Source organism: Lupinus angustifolius, chromosome LG09 (genome assembly GCF_001865875.1).
Source record: "Lupinus angustifolius cultivar Tanjil chromosome LG09, LupAngTanjil_v1.0, whole genome shotgun sequence".
NCBI classification, from domain to species: Eukaryota; Viridiplantae; Streptophyta; class Magnoliopsida; order Fabales; family Fabaceae; genus Lupinus; species Lupinus angustifolius.
In genome coordinates this window covers 17,559,856-17,582,104 of record NC_032017.1, presented here as the reverse complement: position 1 = coordinate 17,582,104, position 22,249 = coordinate 17,559,856, and the positions used below count along the sequence as shown (strand labels likewise).

Sequence of the window (22,249 nt, the reverse complement as noted above, 5' to 3'; positions counted from 1 at the left end):
AATATGAATAAAAGGATTAACTTCAAGAAAAGTTATATTTCTAAAATATGTGAGACATGTTTCATAAAGTTGAAAAAGAGGAGAAACAACAACCATCCATTCTTAATTCCCTCATCAACCATGATCGGTTATTAACAAATATATGATAGGCATTTGTAGTAATCCCCCTTACAAAATATTTTATAGGAGATGCCATAAATTGGATGAATGACTATTTATGTAATAGAACTTGCACCTGATAGAAATATTATTATTATATAGAGTTTGATGGATGAGGTTCTCTATCATATTTAATAAAATTCCCTTTCTACATATTACATCTATCGTTTTTTGATATAATGCATCTCTATCATATTTAATAAAATTCTGGAATCAACAAAACTCACATAAATATGTACCTTATTCTTTAAAAAAAATCTACCAACCACAGATCAGTTCATAATTAGGGTGTGCATTTTACATGTCTGCCTTCATATTATAATTTACCTTTCATATATTTATTGGCAGTCAAAGAAACAGCTTTTGTTCAATCTAATCCGAGATGACTTATAAGTTAGATCTCTTGCTATGTACAAAAAAAGCTAAATCTGCTTCTGGGTAATCTGATTTTGTAACTACAAGAGTTGGTGCCAAAATAAGTAAAGGCATTAAATCAAGTCTATAGCTGAATGGTTTGATTCTGCACCAGGATTAGGGAGACATACACTTCTATTCTTCAAACAAGTTTTTCACCTATGTTCAAAATGTTAAAGAAAAGTAATGTTTTTGTATCATACAAAAATAATGACATTGAATGAATATTTTATCCTTCTAAATAAAATATATATGTTAAATACCAACATCATGTCAATCTAATGATATATAAGATCTTACTGATCCTCAGAATGGTTAAAATGTTAAAAATTTGATCATTAATAATAACATGTGTTAAAAGTAATCATGTAACTTAAAATAGATTAATTCCTTGTAAAATATACTATTAGTTATACTAAAAAATGAATGGGTAAGAATTAATATTTCAAAGTTGCCCTTTTGATATTAGAATAGAGGGTATTTTGTTGTAGGGTTAAAAGGCTATGAGATGTAGAAGTGAAATAACATGATCATTTGGCATGCAAGCTAAGCCTAGGAAACAGACACTTGATGTGTTTGACTGCTAAGGTGCTAAACCCCACTGGCAGAGTAGAACTGTGGAACCTACAAACAAGGGATCATGTAGGGAATGGAGATAAAAACTGATTTTCATGAAGATGGAGAGAATCTTTCCTTTATTATTTTTACAAAAAGAAATGTTACTTTATTACATGCTTAACTGTTCAAGCATAAAATATTTAAGAAAACAGTAGAACTATACAAGAAGTATCCATCAGAAATTGAATTAAAAAAGTGTTTCACTTATGATTGAAAATGATTAGTTTTCACATTGGACTTAGGAAATCTTTGATGAAATAAAGACAGCAATATATTTTTCTTTGTTATGTTTGCTGTTAAATATACATAATTTTTTATAGACAAAGTTTGTAGTAGGGGAGTGAGAAATTGTGTAGCTGCTAGAGTTTAAACTCATGCACATAGTTTCTATCATGCAGCTAAAAAAGCTGAGCTAATTGAGAGTACTATGCAATTTATTTATCTGGTATACACTAACACTAATTGTTTACTTTAGTCAGTGATTTTTGTTGTTTATCAATAATTATTTTTTTTTTGTATTTCTTATAGAACAATTCATTTATTTTAATCATGTAAGTATTGGTGGGCCTCGTGTACTGCTTGCAATGTTGACTCATTAAGTATCTGTGGACTCTAATAACCATTATTTGCTGAGGTTTTTAATTTGTATTTTGTATAGGAAAAAAAGATAGTAATGAAAATTTCAAAAACAAATTTAACTAAATCATATTATATGAAATTGAATTTTATACTTTGATTCAACCAAACCAAACTACAAATAATTCCCATAATGGAATTATATACTGATTCCTATGCATGTGCTAAAGGTCCCTCTTTTTTTGATGTACTCTTTCCTTCACCACAGATAAAGCTTTATTTTTAATAAGAATATGTTATTTTCTATTTCAAATATAATACAATTTTAAACTCATATTTACACTAACAAATATAATATGAATTTAATTTTTATGCATAGTAAGTGTGATAACTTTTACATTATCAATACAATATTTTCTACACCATCAGAAAATTATCTATTACTTATTTATATATTACTTTTATTTGAAAATAAATAATCATTTTAAAATATAAATAATAGATGATACACCAATTATATAAAAATTATTATATTATCCGGATGTTAAACTTACTTTTTATATTTTTTGGTTTAACCAGTACTTATCTTTTTATATGAATATTATCCTAAATAAAAAAAATTATTTTTTTTTGTAGAAAGTATATATATATATAGAGAGATAGTGTAAGGTTATTTCATTATATCTACCTTCTATAATTATTTATCATTAACTTTTAATTATAAATAATACAAATAAATAATAAGTGATTATAAATTTTGAAAAGAGAGTAAGAGACACTCTTACAATCACATGTGAGACTTTATGTATGGGGAAAGATCCTATGTCCCAACAAAATTATGTCCATGTATATTAAACCAATCAAATTTCATATAATAATATACAAATATTAATTTAATTTATTATAATTTTTATTTTTAATCAAACACCAAATAGGACAAAAATGACAACAAGTGATCCCATTCTTACGGGTGTATTTATTAATTATTAATGGATGAAGATCACATATCCTAACTTAGTATCCCATTCCTGTCTTATTCCATTTATATATATACATATGAATATAATATATTATTTTAATAAAATTAAAAAAAATAATATTATTTTTGACTTGTTGACAAATTGGTTCGGGAAATAAGACATGAACTATCCCCTCCCTTATTAATTACCCCAACTCTAGAGCCTGTTTCTAACCAGTGTATTAGATGCTTTATCATTGGTTTAGTTTCCTGTTCCACTCCACTGCCTCTTTCTCCGGTCACTTTCTCTTTACCCTGCTTCCTTCTTTTCCAATATTTAACTAATAATGCACCATCTAACTTAACCACATAGCCATGCTTCACTTCACACACTCCATTTCTCTTTACATGAATAAGTGACCCCCCAAAAACCTCAAACCCAAAACCAAAACCATGGACCTCCCTACCCATCAATTCTTTCAACCTCCACCTCTTTTCACTCCACATGGTGTAAGCATTTCATTTCTTATGCATTACACATTTTCACTGTGTTTCTTTATTTACTCACTTTTTTCATTTTTGTGATTCAGGAATCTACTATTGAGAGCAACATGAACTTGTATGGTAAGAACAAAAACAACCCTTTTGAGGATGATTTCCCTGATCCACTTTGCAAGCTCAATCTCAAAGAAACCTCAGAATTTGTCAAGTCATTTCCAATACCAAATGCTAATGCAGAAACCAACAACAACAACACTGTCACACAACAACATAGGAGACTAGAGGCTCCTTCAACTCCTGGTAGACCTGTTTTCAGCTTCACAAATGTAGGACTTGGAAGAAACCTTTCAAGAAAAAACTTCCCTTCAAAATGGGATGATGCAGAGAAATGGCTCATGAGTACTACAACCTCCTCATTCTGCCATGACTCACCAGCTCATGTGAATCTGTCACTATCAGAGTCCTCAAAGAACAGCAGAAGCAGTAGCAGACAGTGTGATAACTTTAAACAGCAAGTGGAGAACAAGGTCATAGTCAATGGAGAAAGGGTGTCCAAAACTGTCCCAAGTTTCCAAAGGTCTGCATCTTTGGACCACTATAACCCATTTGGTGCTTTCAATGGAGTGGTCTCAGCATCTTCAACAGACCACATGCTACTAAAAGGTGGGATCAACATCTTAACTTTAACATTGAACTTTTTCCCTTTTTACATTTCCTTTATTATTTTCAGTCTTCTCATTTTGCCATCATTATATTTTTTTTCTTCTCTTGTTTTTATCAAGTTCTAAACTTTTGCATACTTTGTAAAGTTTTTTCATCTTTAATTAATACTTTAATTGACTTTAAAAGCTCATTTGGGTTTTCAAGATTCAAATCAATATGCCATATGCCATTATTGGAGTTAGTCTCAATTTATCTTGTACTTATGTTATGGTCTCTCACTCTCTTAGGCACAAAATTGTTGAAGATTCAAAACCTTTTCAGTTTCTGATTTCCTTGTTGCATGTTCTAAGCTTTTGAGCATGATGGTAACATGTATTGATACTCTGAAGTCTGAACCTTAATTCCTCATCCTATTGGGGATGCATTTGAAATTGAATGCTATAATGGGGTTCAATTTTACTAATGAAACAACTCTTACATATTGTGAATTACAATTTACAATGCAGATAAATTCACAGATACCATAGAGCCTATCTTGCCAAATTCCAGATATTTAGAACCAACTAAAGAAGTGTTCTTGTTCCGAAACCCGGCCAGAGAGGCAATGAAAGATGCATGCACAGAAGTGATTCATGATCTTCAGCATAAAGATGCTGGAACAGAAATGACTCCTCTTGGAAGCTCCACTAATTCAAGGTGCCACACACCAATCAAAAGTTCATCGCCGGCTCGCCATAACACTCCTGCAAGTATGTCAGGACTATTGGCCTTGCCAAACCCCAATGGAACTAGCTGCACTCTTGACCTTATTCAGCTAGAGGAATGTCATTTCTCTAAACTCAAACTAGGAGCACAATATGATTTTGTCACTTCAAATTGGAGCACAAGTGATGAGGATGAAGAGGAAATATCAAAGAGCTTGAGACATAATTCTAGCCAGAAAGCTGATTCAGAATGTAGAGCTGCTACATGGGAAGAAGAGGAGAAGAACAAGTGCTGTCTTAGGTAACTAAAGGAGTTTCAGATTTCACTATTTCAGTGCATTATAGTTTAGTTTCATCATGTATGCATGTGTATATGGCTAGAACTAAATTTTGACTTGAATTGCAGGTATCAGAGGGAAGAAGCAAAAATCCAAGCTTGGGTAAACCTTCAAAATGCTAAAGCAGAAGCACATTCAAGAAAGCTAGAGGTATTTCATTTCAAGTCCTTTTTCTCATGAGTTATGTTTTATTGTCAACCTATGATCACCAATTCTAGTTGAAACCATCAATAGTGTTATAAAAGAGAAAATGTTCAAGATCAATTATGCTTTTTTGACCAAATGACTAGAGCTCAACCCCTTCTTACTCTTTGAATTAAATATGAGAAATGTTCACGAGTGTTCTGAGGCATTTGTTAAGAAATCCTAAATAGAGAAACCTTGCATTGGAAAATGATGTATTTAAATACATCAGAAGTTTAAAACATGATTTTCAATGCAATGTTTCTACTTTTTTATTCCTTGACCAGTGCCACTACTCAATTTTTTGCCGGTCCTATTACATAGTACAAGTTACGCATGTACCTTTTCTGAGTAGGAGATAAAAATTGCTTTAAATTGTTTGATTCAGTTGAACATGAATGAACAAACAATGTAACTTTTGTGCCCAATTTCTTGGTGGTCATTTTGCTTAGGGAAAATTTTGTTACTATTCATTTCTTTCTAAATGAAGGTAACATTATTACTATTTTTACAATTCTATCCTTAACTAATAAGATAGATAAATGATAGGCTGATGCACGAGATTACCACAAAGTGAGGTTTGGAAATGGTAGATATATGCAACTTACCTTACAAGTGAATAAGATATTTCTCTGATTTGAATTAATTATCTTTTGTTTAGAAGCCAAACAACGTTACTAGTACATACAAGACATTATTATCATTAATAGGACCTTGAACTGTTTCTAAAGAGCATTGATGCACATGGTGTTGACAGTTGTCAAAACCCAAGACAATCTTAGCCATGGAGTTTATGTACCCACATGCAATACATTCTTACACACATCACTTCTATGAGAATAACTTTCACCGTATATATATATATATATATATCTACTCTTATTCTGCCACATATAGATATGGTTATGTATTTTATAAAAATGTGAAACTAGCATTTCACAACTTTTATACATTAGTTCCTGGTATGAACTTTTGACTACAATCAAATGCTTTGTCAGCCATGTTTTTGGTCCATTTCTTCTAATCACCCCAACTTATGAACACATTCCCATTATTGTTTTCTTGACCAATCCCACTTCTGAGTCCTCCTCAATCAAATACATCTTTATAATCATTCTTCCCTAGTAATATTAAGAAACTGAAAGAAAAACAATCAAGTCATAATGTTCCTATATTGTAGTATTAGGAAGCACATGTGATCATTATTATATTTAGAAGTTCGTGAAAAGTATGGAACATCTGGGTTGGGTAGATAACTTATATATATATAGTAGTCCTTAATTTCTTTAATCCATGTTCGAAGTTGAATATTCAAACTTCATTCCATATCTTTTTTTATGTTTAAGATTATTAAATAGTTTAAGAAATTATTGAATGATATAGAACTTTGATGCCATTTGATTAAAATAACTTCATTTAATTCACATTGAAAACTAAATTAAAAGGAAATAAAGAGATAAATAAGGATATCATAGAAAAAAGTTAAAATGTATATTGAATTTATAAAACATCAAAAGATTTAGGGATAGAAAAGTTAAAAACATCAAAATTATAACTTAAAACAATCAAAGAATTGCAATTAAGTTCAGGATGTTTATGATAGATTTTATGTGAGAAATATGCGAAAATTGTGTGTAAATAATGTGCTTTCTTTCCTTCATTTATTTACATATTATATAGCCACATGATCACACTTCACCCTACATTGATTTGACACTTAAAAGCTGAACATTTATATGGAGGATATGTACTGTTTGTACAGGTTGTAAAAGAAGCATTATTTCTTATTTTCCATACTAGGTTAAAAATTTGACAGCTGTATAATGGATTCTACTAATAGGGAATATCAATCTACCATCCTATTCATCCCATAATAATAATATACTAACATAATTCAAATTGAAAACTTATAAAGTGCTTAACTTATTATGAATGCTTCTAAAGTTCTCAACCATTGAAAACAATATCTGTTATAGAATATTGCAGATTATCATGCAAGTTTCAACTGAAGCATGTCATTGAAACTAAGCATACCCTTTTTTAGTGGAAACTAAGCATTTCTAATTTTAAATGGTTTAGGTGAAGATACAAAAGATGAGATCAAACTTGGAAGAGAAGTTGATGAAGAGAATGTCAATAGTTCACAGAAAAGCTGAGGAATGGAGAACAAATGCTAGACAACAACACTTGGAGCAAATCCAAAAGGCCACTGAACAAGCTCAAAAGATGATTCACAAGCATAACACACATTTTACAAGACACAGTTCATGTGGTTGCTTCCCTTTCAATAACAACTATCATTAAACATAACTGGGAAATATTTGATGAGTATTTTGAGCCTGCAAACAAAATCCTAGAATAACTCCCCCACCCCACTTTAATATCTTTGGAAAGAAACATTTTTTAATTATAAGAAATGTTTGAAAACTCAAAGCCATCTAGGGTTGTTTCATAATTCCATTTCTGTTAAAATTGGAATTGGCTCATAATTATAAACTGTGATTTGTGCAAAGAATATGAAGAGTTAGAAGTCTAAATTGGGCAGTGATGGTGATAACATTGGTGCAATTGTGCTATATTATTTTGTTTGTGTTGTCTTTTTGTGCATGGAAAGCACTTTAATTGTGGAATTGTGTTAAAAACCATGCAAAGAATATATGATTCTAATTCCAATTTCATTTTCAAATATGAAAATTACAATTCCAAGACCATATTTTAATTTTAAGCCTCAATTCAATGCTCAATTCTAAACTCAAAAGGATAAATCCAAGCAAAGTACAGCATATCTAACTCAGAGTACTTGGATATTGATACAAGCAAGGTACATCATATCTAACTCAGACTGCACAACAGTACTGAAACCTGAAAATTACAATTAGAAAGTGATATAGTTTTTTTGTTTTTTCTCACTTGTTCCCATTCTTGTGTCCTTTTGTATTTGGATTAGGAGATCCAATATATACAAAATTGGCAAGTAAATAGTAAAGGGTATCCTTACTTTTCAGATTTCTCAGTCATGAGATTACATGACCATAGCAATTCACTTCCAAACAGACAAGAGTATAGTTAAATTTGGCTGCATTGAACTTTAAAGTTTAAAAGACCTTTGCTTTTCATGCAGGACTAAAACTTGTGTCTGTTATGAGGGCACAAGTAAGAGTCACTTTCCATTTGAAGTTACTTTATCAAAATGCAGGACCTTTTGCTTTGCTTCAGATTTTACACTTTGGTGTAATATTACTGTCACATTATTATTGTTCTAGTTTCAGCTAACTAATAATCACACATGTCTTCTTCACTATTTGAACCTTCTTCACACGCAATGACGCATGCAACATTTGAACCATTCACACGTAACTCCTCAACAACATACACCTAAAAATACTTTACACCATTAATTTGACACCAACCATTAAACTGGTGGACTCATATGATAGATGGTTATGTATTTTATAAAAATGTGAAACTAGCATTTCACAACTTTTATACATTAGTTCCTGGTATGAACTTTTGACTACAATCAAATGCTTTGTCAGCCATGTTTTTGGTCCATTTCTTCTAATCACCCCAACTTATGAACACATTCCCATTATTGTTTTCTTGACCAATCCCACTTCTGAGTCCTCCTCAATCAAATACATCTTTATAATCATTCTTCCCTAGTAATATTAAGAAACTGAAAGAAAAACAATCAAGTCATAATGTTCCTATATTGTAGTATTAGGAAGCACATGTGATCATTATTATATTTAGAAGTTCGTGAAAAGTATGGAACATCTGGGTTGGGTAGATAACTTATATATATATAGTAGTCCTTAATTTCTTTAATCCATGTTCGAAGTTGAATATTCAAACTTCATTCCATATCTTTTTTTATGTTTAAGATTATTAAATAGTTTAAGAAATTATTGAATGATATAGAACTTTGATGCCATTTGATTAAAATAACTTCATTTAATTCACATTGAAAACTAAATTAAAAGGAAATAAAGAGATAAATAAGGATATCATAGAAAAAAGTTAAAATGTATATTGAATTTATAAAACATCAAAAGATTTAGGGATAGAAAAGTTAAAAACATCAAAATTATAACTTAAAACAATCAAAGAATTGCAATTAAGTTCAGGATGTTTATGATAGATTTTATGTGAGAAATATGCGAAAATTGTGTGTAAATAATGTGCTTTCTTTCCTTCATTTATTTACATATTATATAGCCACATGATCACACTTCACCCTACATTGATTTGACACTTAAAAGCTGAACATTTATATGGAGGATATGTACTGTTTGTACAGGTTGTAAAAGAAGCATTATTTCTTATTTTCCATACTAGGTTAAAAATTTGACAGCTGTATAATGGATTCTACTAATAGGGAATATCAATCTACCATCCTATTCATCCCATAATAATAATATACTAACATAATTCAAATTGAAAACTTATAAAGTGCTTAACTTATTATGAATGCTTCTAAAGTTCTCAACCATTGAAAACAATATCTGTTATAGAATATTGCAGATTATCATGCAAGTTTCAACTGAAGCATGTCATTGAAACTAAGCATACCCTTTTTTAGTGGAAACTAAGCATTTCTAATTTTAAATGGTTTAGGTGAAGATACAAAAGATGAGATCAAACTTGGAAGAGAAGTTGATGAAGAGAATGTCAATAGTTCACAGAAAAGCTGAGGAATGGAGAACAAATGCTAGACAACAACACTTGGAGCAAATCCAAAAGGCCACTGAACAAGCTCAAAAGATGATTCACAAGCATAACACACATTTTACAAGACACAGTTCATGTGGTTGCTTCCCTTTCAATAACAACTATCATTAAACATAACTGGGAAATATTTGATGAGTATTTTGAGCCTGCAAACAAAATCCTAGAATAACTCCCCCACCCCACTTTAATATCTTTGGAAAGAAACATTTTTTAATTATAAGAAATGTTTGAAAACTCAAAGCCATCTAGGGTTGTTTCATAATTCCATTTCTGTTAAAATTGGAATTGGCTCATAATTATAAACTGTGATTTGTGCAAAGAATATGAAGAGTTAGAAGTCTAAATTGGGCAGTGATGGTGATAACATTGGTGCAATTGTGCTATATTATTTTGTTTGTGTTGTCTTTTTGTGCATGGAAAGCACTTTAATTGTGGAATTGTGTTAAAAACCATGCAAAGAATATATGATTCTAATTCCAATTTCATTTTCAAATATGAAAATTACAATTCCAAGACCATATTTTAATTTTAAGCCTCAATTCAATGCTCAATTCTAAACTCAAAAGGATAAATCCAAGCAAAGTACAGCATATCTAACTCAGAGTACTTGGATATTGATACAAGCAAGGTACATCATATCTAACTCAGACTGCACAACAGTACTGAAACCTGAAAATTACAATTAGAAAGTGATATAGTTTTTTTGTTTTTTCTCACTTGTTCCCATTCTTGTGTCCTTTTGTATTTGGATTAGGAGATCCAATATATACAAAATTGGCAAGTAAATAGTAAAGGGTATCCTTACTTTTCAGATTTCTCAGTCATGAGATTACATGACCATAGCAATTCACTTCCAAACAGACAAGAGTATAGTTAAATTTGGCTGCATTGAACTTTAAAGTTTAAAAGACCTTTGCTTTTCATGCAGGACTAAAACTTGTGTCTGTTATGAGGGCACAAGTAAGAGTCACTTTCCATTTGAAGTTACTTTATCAAAATGCAGGACCTTTTGCTTTGCTTCAGATTTTACACTTTGGTGTAATATTACTGTCACATTATTATTGTTCTAGTTTCAGCTAACTAATAATCACACATGTCTTCTTCACTATTTGAACCTTCTTCACACGCAATGACGCATGCAACATTTGAACCATTCACACGTAACTCCTCAACAACATACACCTAAAAATACTTTACACCATTAATTTGACACCAACCATTAAACTGGTGGACTCATATGATAGCTTGTGTAAACTTTTTGGTCTAAAACCTTCACTAATAAAGTCAAGAAGATGATTCTAAGGGGCAAATTCTTACCTATTTTTCTACTTATAAGACTTGAAGTCTTTCTCAACCTTAACATTAGCGTTTTCATTGAGAGCCACTAATCTACAACCAGGTGGAGGAGCCTATATTGCAATCACTATATTGAGTTTGCAATTAGGTGATAAGGTCTCCTGCAAATATAGTTTGAAATTATGTGGCAAGGCACCTCATGGCCAGTACCACATTGAGTTGACAATTAGGTGATAGAATCTCATGGCAAGTACTAGAGTTTATTATGTTACTCAATGTGAGATTCCTACATTGTTGTGACCGATGTCCATCATAACTTTAACTCTATTGACACTAGTCTAATGGAAGTCCTTTCTTTTTTTGCAGTTTCACTCATCTATCAGTATTCAGTAGAGATGGCAATGGGGCGAAATGGACACGTGTAGTGTTTTCCGTACCCCTACTTGCACTATTTACGGATGTCCGCACGAGTATTTTAGCGGGTACTCATGAGGCGAATATTTTTGTCATCCATAATATTCGGTAATATATCTTAGAGTGAGGATCCACTTACTCTAAGAGTGTAGTTTTTAGACTCACTCTACATGCTAGCCATCAATTTTATGGACATATAATGATATAGATTTACTCACTAATTCAAACTATTGAATTTCCCTAGAATTAGTGACTAGGATGGGGAGTAAGTTTAAAATTTTTACCATAATAGATGACCATTTATGTGATAGGATTTTCTACTTTCAATTAAAACACTAATTGCTAAGACTTCAATACATGAGAAAGCTCAACCTAATACACTCACTATTAAATGAGAAAACCTCCTATCTTAAGTATCACATTAAGTTTTACTACGTTATCAAACTCATTCTACTCTATATACCAAAAAAAAACTTATTCACCTCTAAACAAACTGATTTGAATAAAAGAAAATGACTTAAACATATTTATATGCATGGCTGCATAAATAAATTATATAGTAGTTCACAAGCAAGATTCATTAGCTACGACCAGTCGGTGAAAGTTTGACTATTTCATTTGAAATACATAAACGTTTGCATTGTAATCAGGTGGAAATGACAGCTTTTGTTATTGTTTTGTTCATTGCTTATTTATTTGCTGAAACAGTTGCCTTGTTAGAATAATTTGATTTCAACTGACAGGACATTATATTGCAAATCATTTGATGTCAACCTCCATCATATAAATAATTTTTCAGGTCAAACAGAAAAGTATAAAAGTAATTTTTATCTAAAATTAAATACTTCTAAATCCAAATAATTTGTTTACATTACGATATTCTACCATGGACAATTATCAAATATTTATTAGTTGGCAGTTTGACTACAAATGTTTAATTTATTAAGAACCAGAAAATGATTATTACCAAACTCATCTTACATCATAGAAGTAAAATAAAAGAGTTAGAAATTATCTTTTCAAGTCTGCATATTCAAAATGTAACTTGAATTAACAGCAGAATTATTCATCCTAAGAAAACAAAGGAGGGGCCAGTTTTTTTAACCACAAAATCCATGTCAAACCTCAATAGGCTACCCTTAAATAGGGATGAGAAAAACTCAGAACTAAGAGTGCTCAGTCACGAAACTCATCAATGAATTTTTCATGGAATGCCGTCAAGCGGGAAACGATAGCTGGAATTTTCTCCTCCTGGGGAAGGATGGTGCACCTAAAATGCCAGGTACCAGGAACCTTGCAAGACACAATACAATATACAAATCAGTCGATAATAACCACGGGGATGGAAAAAATCAACCAAGGCAGTCAAGTGCACAAGGCTCCTACTTAGTGGGGTCTGTGGAAAGTAGATATGCTCAGCCTTATCTTTGTAAGCTGAGAAACAGTTTCTAGGATTTGAACATGTGACATTATAATCACTGAGCAACAATCTTGTGCACGAGGCCCCCACCTAGTAGGGTCTGGAGTGAGTAGATATACATAGTCTTATCTCATAAGCAGATAGATTATATCTAGGATTTCAACCCATGAACTCTTGATCAGTAAGCAATAGTCTTACGGTTGTGCCGAGGTTCACTCTCGTAGAGTTGTAGTCCACTCAGAAAATAAATTATGTATAAAATTAAAGATAGAAGACATTTACTACAAATCAGTATATAAACTAACCTGTCCAAAACCAGAACCAGGGACAACAACTACTCCGGTAGCATTCAGGAGACGTGCACAGTAGAAGGCATCAGGAGCTTTGTTTACAGCTTCAGCTGCTTTGATTGCCTTTTCCGGCAGGCGAATGCGGGGAAACAAATACATTGCCCCTTCTGCTTTGTTGCATGACACACCCTCTAATTTGTTCAATGCATCTTCAAGTGCCTGTGTCAAATAAACAATGAAAAGAGTAAGCACTAGTATTGGTAAAGGGTTTCAGTCATAGTGGGAATAGGAATAGCAAATTTTGAAAATGCTTATGTAGGTTTGGACCTTTGGTGGTTACTTTGTAGTGTAGGAGAATTCCATTAAAATGAACTGTGATAGAGTTTATGAACAAAAAAAAGTAAACTAAATTAAGCTAATCTAGATTGCCATTGAGGTTAAAGAAGGGAGACTTAGAAATATTCTAGAACAGTACTCATCTAACAGTGGAAAACTTCAAGAAAAACCATAGGAGAATGATTAAAGGCTTTAAATATCAATGCTTTGTTATTGAACATAATTTATGATAAAACATTATGATATTGTTCAATCCATGTAGCCGACCCCACCTAATGGGATAAAGGTTTGGTTGTTGTTGTTGTAACTAACCTTTGCACGCCTAGTAAGGGAAGATAAAATTGCATCCTTCTCAGCCTTGTATAACTCATAGGACTCATCTCCAACCTGCAGACATATCCATTGAATTCACTGAATGTTAAATGAGATAATGTCCTTAGTATCATACTAGTGATAAAAATGAGTGAAATGCTGATTTCTTTATACAAACCCCATGCCCCTCACTTTTTGTAAATACTAATGGGGGCTATCACTAACAATGTGCTTTATTATTTCACAGAATCAACTTTCTGATTTGTAAATAAATTTCTAGAGGGATTCTAGGTTTAGTTTACTTTTAACAAGCCAAAGGCATAGGATACCAATGTTCCAAAATATGGTGTTGTGAGGACATTTAAGAGTAAATTCATTATTGTCAGAATTTGCCTTACTCATTACCCATCTTACAATGGTGAGTATTATGTTAAATGTTCTTTATATTCTCGAAGTACAGAATCATTCCTATAAAAGAAATTTGACATTAAGAGGCAAAGAAATAACCTGTGGTGGACTCATGACCAAGCTTGATAGAATTTGACCAGAGATATTCGAACAAAGATTCACCGATGCCAACTTGTATACCTGCTCCCTCACTTCAGCAGAAAAACCAGTCACTTCCATATAACCTCCTCGCTTCCCACATTCCCCATGATAGCCTGAAGCCAAAGAGAAAGGCATCTTCCTTCAGTATGGATCACATATAGACATAACAATTTATTCTCTCTTGTTATCCTAAATATTGAATTAATTGCGAATCAACTTACCCTTGGATATAGATTGAAAAGATACTAGTGTGATATCACTCTCACCATATTCCAGAGAACGAGATACCTTCTTGAACGAGTGAAATTTCTTCTCAGGAACATACACATTTTCTTGATATACCTACGAATTGAATTTCATGCATCAGTAATTGAATTGTGCTATATAAGTTCAATAAAACAACAGTTCCACACTCATATATTGTGAAACTGAATCTTGTACTTTGACATTAGTGAAAGGTTCATATGAAATTCAATAACTTAAACTTCCAAGTTTATTAACTTAACTTGTTTAACATCAATTTGATTGGATATATAAGATTTTTAAAAACGGCCCACTTACCTCATCAGCCAAAAGAACAAGGCCTTCTTGTTTGCAAAATTTCACTATTTCACGCTGGTTTTCTTCAGAAAGAACCTGAAGGTACAACAAAATTCCATGTTATACAATTAAAACAGCTTAGCATCACACTCTAAGTAGTAAGCACTGTCTTATATTACAACTATGTTGTTCTTCGCAGATCACCTGTCCAGTTGGGTTGCCGGGATTTATAACAACCAAAGCCCTAACACTGATGCCCTTGGACTTGGCATCCTCCAATTGCTTCTTGACTTCAGATAGTTCCAACCCCCAACCACTTGCTTCATCAAGATAGTAAGGTACCTTCAGATAAAACATCAAAGTTAAACTGATTTCCAACCGATGTTCAAGTATCATAACAAGATAGTCCAACTTCAAGTTGTCAAAATTTCAAGTGATTCCTAGCCAATCAAGCACATAAGTTTTTTCTTCATTACCAAAAAGCACATAGATATGCTAAGTTATATAGACCATTTTCAGGATTTGTATTCTCAAATATTGCCTGTACCCTGCTATATATTTCACAATTGAGTGCATCTAAATAGTGACCTAGATTAAATTATGCATTTAGAGCTTAGAGAAAACGTTACCAATGTGCCACCATGGAGGGCAATTGAGGCAGAGTACAGAGGGTACTGGGGGATGGGACACAAAATACCATCATTTTCCGATCTTATGAGTAATTGCATCATCGTATGTACCTGAAAATAGAGAAATGATAGTCTTAAAACATATTTGGATAAAACTCTCAACACTCAGCATTTAAAACAAAAACAAGAAAATATCAAAAGTGAAGTAGAGAGTCACCGCTGGGCTTGCACCATCTGTCAAGAAAATGTCATTGGGGTCAGCAGGAAAGCCATCACGGGCTTCAATTCCAGCAGCTATTGCATCACGCAGGCCCTTAACACCCTGGTACGGGAATAATAACAACAATTTCATTCCCTACCTCATGTACAATAAAGAAAGAAACAAGACAAATTAGATAAGCCAGTGAATACCTGACTATGACTGTAAGCGCCAGTTGCTCTCCCAGGAATCTGACCCAAAATAGTCTGAGCTCGCTTTATTGAGTCAGCACTGCAATATGTCAAACGGAAACCACGGGGAAAAAATAAATAGATCGGTAAAAAAGAAATATTAGAATCTACAACTTAGAGACTCTTAAGATCAAACCATCAGTGACAAAAGCAACTTTTACTCTGTTTCACAGGATATATTGCAGATTACAAAAAGACAAGGGACTAAAAAATTGACACATTCAATGCATCCATCCACGCAAATATTTTTGTCTTAATGCTATGCTCACATGGTTTAATGAAAGCCAAAAATAAATTTTAAAAGTCTGAAACTGATATTCCTAGAGTTTTACTAGCAGCAGCCATGAAACTGTTAGCTTACTGTTGGTATATGATTTTAGCTCCAATACAGTTGGTCTATTAAGAAAAGCTTCAAGTCAATTTGCTGTTACACTATGATTAGCTATCTAGATGCCACTTGGTTTTATATTTTCCTCGGTACCTGAATAAACCCTGTGTTTCAGCTCTATCCAAAATATCAGGATGGTCAGATAATGCAAGAACCTGGCAGAAATGAGGTAAGAATAAGCATTTGCTTAATTTTATCAAATTTGTTCTGTTTCACCACAGAATTATAAGAAACAAACCTCACGGAAAAAAGTTATTGGCTTCTGGCCAAGAGATTGCGGATTTCCAATGTTGCAGTAGAGTATCTATTTTCAGACAAAAGAGAAGTGAGATACAAAAAAAGAGAGTAGAAAAACAATACCGTTAGTTAAAACTGCAGAATGCCTCATGAATATATTCATCAAAACTTAGAGGCGGTGTGAGAAATTAAGATAGACCTTCCCCTTAACCTTCAGGAGAAGGCAGTTGAAAAAGAAAAGGAAACCAAATGTAAAGTGAATCTTATATTTTGCTCATGCCATTCTTAAAGTGAATTTTGAAGCCAAAGGATAAGAAATCTATCCTGCTCAGTTGGTTGTTTTCGTTGATCAGTTTTTCAAACAAAACCCCAAGGTTCATTTCAAACAATCTTATGATTAAAGGGATCATTGTAGCAGGTGAAAAGATCCTCTAACTTGGTATTTATGTGCATCTCTCTAGCTCACAATTTCCAACCATTGGGTTCCCCTTGACCGTTTAGATCACAAAAATGAAAACAGGGTGTTAATTTATTTCTTAAGATCTGAACTGTTGAAGAGGAATCCAATGCTTGGAAATTATAAGTTAGAGAGATGCAGAAAAATAATGTCTTAGAGGATCCAAATCCATATATCATAATTAATGCACCAGATCCAAAGAATCAAGGGTTAAAATAAATAATGAATCACAGAAGAAAAGACTTGGCGCAGTGGTTAGAATTGTCACCATGTGACCCAAAGACCACAAGTTCAAGTCATGGAAACAGCACTTTGCTAATGCAACTTAAGGCTGCCTAAGTGCCTATTATAGACCCACTTGGTGGACCAGACTCATCCCTAGACCTCGCATATGGTACGCTTCGTAGTACCGAGCTTTGCTTTAGTAGTCATACTAAGAATCAGAAACCCAAAACTATACTCCAGAAGATATGAATTTGAAGAAAAAAAACGTACCTCGTCAAATGGATGAGAGCCTGGATTTGCATTCAAACTTTCTTGCAATTTCTGCAGCATTAAGGAATTGTAAGGTGAAAATATTATAATAATTGCCAATACAAGTTCTGAAGAGATCCATTTCAGATTTTAAACAGCAAAAACAGCACTTTTAAGCTATATTCCAGTAAAAGCAGTATTATAAATGTTAGTCCCAGAAGAACATTGCAGCAATTGTTTCATAGTTATTATAAACTGTTCCTATCTTGGAATATGCTGAGACAAGATACTATTACAATGAATGATCAAATTCTAAAATGTAAAATCACAGTACCTGGGCAAGTGTGACAATCTCTCCTCGAACAGCATACTCACACTTCACAACCTAGAGAAAGGAGAAAAAACTTAGTTTCAAATAAACAACTGAATAAGTTTCAAATAAGCAAGTGAATAATATATAAACCAGTGATAGCATATCTAACTTGAGTGTAAAAAAAACAAATGTGGGGCAAATGCAAAAGGCAATCCCATAAACAAATAGTTCAATATTTAAGTCTAGTATCAAGCTTAAACTAGCCAACCATTTCTATATGTTAAACTTGCCTCTATTTGGAAGTAATATAAGAATCAATTCTTTGCTACAATTACTGTACTGATCTCAATGTTGTAGGCAGAACTCGTACAAAAAAGACTAAATGGAGTATAATACAAGAAAAATGAGCTATTAATCTTTCACAATACTCCACTGATGAGTGGAAAAAACTCAGCCACACAACTAGAGAGAAAATCAACATAGAAGAAAAACAAAGTGAAACCTGAAACTTCAGTCACAGATCAATAACAAAATTGATCAATACTTGCAACCCAAAAAACAATGGTGATTTAAACACGTCAGACATTGATTTCCAAATAATGAGAGAAATTAATGTCACTCTAAACCAAAAAATTACACGAGTAATGTTATATTCTCCTCCTAAATCATCATATCTACAACAGAGTGATACATGTTACTTGTAAAACAATCATTCACTTTACATAAAATGATATATCATTTTCCAAATTACACATGACAAACACCAATAAGAAAGAAGAAGCAAAAGCAAACCCATATGCAGGACCATTCAAAGCTTTCAACTTTAGCACACATGAGAATAAAAGAATAAAAAATAAAAATCTGGGTAGCAATGGAAAGAGAAATAAACCTTGGGATTGATGTTACTAGCGGTGACAGGGAAGGATGAATCAGAAGAGTAAGAACCCATTGGAAAAGGAGCAGCAGAAGAAGACAAGAAACGATAGTGTGATCAGGGTGAGCAGAGAGAAGAATGTTATGAATGGTGATTCAGATTATTATACAAGAAATGAAGGGTTTAAATTGAAAATATGGCAGAATCTGTGTGCACCTTATTTGTCAAGTTTGGATTAATAAAGTAACCTTTTTCTATTACCAATACTATCATGAATGGAATTATTATCATTTAGATTATTCTATAATTGCAAGATTTTATAACACTTCACTAACCTCATATATTATACTCTTAAAAATCACTAAAAAAAACTGAATATTAAATGAGGTTTTTTTTAAGGAGTAATATTATATTGTCATGGTAAATACTCATATCTATAAAAAACTATATATCATTTTACTTTTTTTGTACGGTGGAAAGAAAGGACATGATTGAGATGGAGTATACATTTCTGTATCTTTTTGTCCACCACTTCTCCACGTCAATTCTATCCAAAACAGTTCAGCCCACAGTTTATGAAATTTTCATCTCATCGTTCAATAAAGGCTGAGAAATTAGTATTTATTAAATGTATGGTTCATTCTACCCAACAAAATGTATCATTCAAAATTATTTATTACTTATTCTCTTTCTAATATATTTTAAGTATTAATATGTAATCAAATATGGAAATTTTGAAACCAAATTTGATAATATGTTGGAAAATCTAGCATGAAATTCATTATTTTACTTTTAGTGTACCATTGAGTTCAAAGCTAAAAGTCTATCAAATTCATTATTAGTTTTCTATTACTATAGTATTTAAAAAAAGTTTAAAGATATCAATGTGGGGAAAAAGGCTATAGCACCAATTTAAAAAAACAATTTAAACAAAAAATTGAAAATAAAAAATAACTTACTTGAAAAAAAATATAAAACCAGTTCAGAAATAGATAATATTTGGGCGAATCTATTGGTTTTGCCAAATTTCTTTCTCTTTAATAGTGTGAATCTAAAAATCAGTTTCTGCTTTGTTCAACCTTTTTTTTTGGACTCAATGAACTTGATTAATTAGAATTTAGTTAAAAATTAAGGGGATAATGCCTAAGAATCTATTTTTTATAGACTTGGATATAAAACATTATTAGTATGTGTATATTAGTGTGATGCACGGTTGAAATGAACTTATGTAATCATGAGTAGTACATAAATGAATTAAAGCATAAGGATTCATGTGTGAGATTTGTATAGAATGAAATGAATAGTTCAAATATGTATTTTTAATAATAACATATGATAGTTTGGCATTAAGCAAGCAAAGAATATGCTTAAATCAGCTTTTTAAGTGCAACATGGACCACTTTGTTAGGGAGAGAACAACTTTTTAGAAAATCTTGAGTACTTGTATTGCATGTAAAATTTGCCTACATGAACCTCATTACCAAATGAGTTATATCATATTTCAACCCAGATTCACTTTTCATATAGATAGTGCATAATCATTTTGCTTTTATTTTAGGTCAAATTAATGATGAAAGAAATAGGTCATCCATGAGGTACATTATTTTCAAATTAAACCCCACGTTTAAAAAAATATAGATCATCAAATGCAATATTAATTAGATTCACAACTAAAATCTTTTTCTTTTTATATGTATATGTATTATGTAATGGTTCGAACAGGATCAATCTAATTCCTAAAATTGAACCAAAAAACTAAACCGAGGAGATTTATAAAAACCAATCCAACACTATCAAATCAAATGTGATGAATTGTTTTTGGGGTTTGGCAAATGGCAACGATGGATGCTTCTAAAATCTCAATCAAGTCTTTATATGTTGGCTCATGTTTATTGGCTTCTGAATTGAAATCATTTTTAATATTGGACTCTATACAATTGGAATGTGAAGGATTTATAATTATTTAATTAAAAAAGAAATACTTATGGGGAGACAACCAATAAAAAATTAATAATACATTAAAAATTTAATTCTAATTAAAATTTAATCATAAATAATAACATTAAAAAATATAAACATACTTATCTCTAAATATAATGTGGCGTATATATCTATATGCAAATTTTTATCTAAATTTATTTATGTTATATCCCAACATCTTTACACATTATTGGACACTTCTGAAAATAGAACAGGCCTAAGTTTGTAGACAAAGGTAGAAACTAGAGGCACCATCCAAAGTTGAAAATTGAAATATTTGATGGTAGGTGGCTATCTTATAGAGAATACCAACAATTCAACAAATGACAACTTGCAAAAAAAAAACGGTTATGTGCAAGTTTCTTGTCCTTTTGTTTTGTCATGTCTCGAATGAACACGTGTTGCATTTGTTTTGAAAATATACGTGGTTGGATATGGATTATCCTGTAGTGGCATCACTTTGCCAATCATAGGTGGTTGCATATTTCTATAATTCAACCTCACTTTTTCTTGCTTTTGTAAGTTCGCCAAATAAAATACGAGTGTTTAATTGCTTATATTATGTATCTACAAAGATTTATATATAATTATTATATTATTTGAATTACTTTATTTAAAATTTAATTGATTAAATATAAGTAATAAATGATAATATATAAGATTTTACACTATTGGTGTATATATTTTGTCATAAATGGTTAAAGATATTAAATTTTCTCGATAAATTATCTCTTTACCATTAAAACTATGACATGTGTCTTATTTAATTATTTTCTATAAAAAATATTTCTAAAATTAAACAAAATAATACACATATTATAGTTTGACTGACTGAAAGAAATAAGTTATCTCATAATATAAAAATTTATTTTATTCTCAAATAAATTTTCCAACATCAAGTCCCAAATAAATTTTCATGATCATCCATAATTTAAAAGTAAATGGGTTAATCCCAAATCAATATCCATATGCCATTAGAACTATTCGTGTGTATCATGTAATAATTTCTATTTGAATTAGAGAAAATAAGAGTTTTATAAACTATCAATTTATTATTTACTATCATTTTTAATCTTTATCGTCTTCAAAAAATAATAATATAAATAAATGGTGAATAATATACTAACTATATATAAAATCTTTACGGTGCAGCATATACACAATGATTTCTATTATCACATCTCATGTTCAAGACTAATATCTTCAAAACATTTTTCACATGCACAGGTAGGGGTTGAACCCGTATAAAAATAGTAAGGGCCCAACTATTTACCAATTCTACCTAGTTGATTCCTTAAACTTTAGAACAAATACATTGAGAATATCATACAAACAAAACGTAACTTTCAATTAGTAAATAGTTAATTTTTGGGCAACATTGTAGAATCCTACTGTTTGGCCAGCTTGCAGGATATTCAAGCAGTAGATTTTTACCTTGGAAGTCA

At 31.5% G+C, this 22,249-nt stretch overlaps 2 protein-coding genes across 3 annotated transcripts; one reads left to right on the top strand and one right to left on the bottom strand.

The window, feature by feature from the left end:
- LOC109355897 lies at positions 2,960-7,503 on the top strand. 2 transcript variants are annotated; one of them, XM_019599170.1, is made up of 5 exons: positions 2,960-3,218; positions 3,323-3,889; positions 4,396-4,894; positions 5,000-5,081; positions 7,194-7,503. In XM_019599170.1, the coding sequence occupies exons 1-5, from the start codon at positions 3,179-3,181 to the stop codon at positions 7,416-7,418; spliced, it is 1,413 nt and encodes a 470-aa protein (XP_019454715.1). In that variant the 5' UTR covers positions 2,960-3,178; the 3' UTR covers positions 7,419-7,503. The 2 variants fall into 2 exon arrangements, with proteins under 2 accessions (XP_019454715.1, XP_019454714.1); XM_019599169.1 differs by having other exon boundaries at positions 2,960-3,235; positions 3,316-3,889.
- On the bottom strand, positions 12,494-19,029 carry LOC109356595 (alanine aminotransferase 2, mitochondrial-like). The gene is made up of 15 exons (XM_019599993.1): positions 18,840-19,029; positions 17,972-18,022; positions 17,659-17,709; positions 16,708-16,773; positions 16,563-16,624; positions 16,043-16,121; positions 15,849-15,953; positions 15,632-15,742; positions 15,207-15,344; positions 15,024-15,098; positions 14,684-14,804; positions 14,421-14,575; positions 13,914-13,988; positions 13,281-13,484; positions 12,494-12,848 (listed from the first exon to the last, which is right to left on the bottom strand). The coding sequence occupies exons 1-15, from the start codon at positions 18,897-18,899 to the stop codon at positions 12,732-12,734; spliced, it is 1,470 nt and encodes a 489-aa protein (XP_019455538.1). The 5' UTR covers positions 18,900-19,029; the 3' UTR covers positions 12,494-12,731.

What these genes read in the sequence shown, in the direction of transcription:
- LOC109356595 (XM_019599993.1), bottom strand. Translation starts at nt 18,899, where the DNA reads ATGGGTTCTTACTCTTCTGATTCATCCTTCCCTGTCACCGCTAGTAAC. An exon ending in AGATTGTCACACTTGCCCAG is followed by an intron (nt 17,710 to 17,971) that starts GTACTGTGATTT and finishes TTAATGCTGCAG; the next exon opens with AAATTGCAAGAAAGTTTGAA. An exon ending in GCTCTCATCCATTTGACGAG is followed by an intron (nt 16,774 to 17,658) that starts GTACGTTTTTTT and finishes GTCTGAAAATAG; the next exon opens with ATACTCTACTGCAACATTGG.
- LOC109355897 (XM_019599169.1), top strand. Translation starts at nt 3,179, where the DNA reads ATGGACCTCCCTACCCATCAATTCTTTCAACCTCCACCTCTTTTCACT. An exon ending in AGACCACATGCTACTAAAAG is followed by an intron (nt 3,890 to 4,395) that starts GTGGGATCAACA and finishes TTTACAATGCAG; the next exon opens with ATAAATTCACAGATACCATA. An exon ending in CACATTCAAGAAAGCTAGAG is followed by an intron (nt 5,082 to 7,193) that starts GTATTTCATTTC and finishes TAAATGGTTTAG; the next exon opens with GTGAAGATACAAAAGATGAG.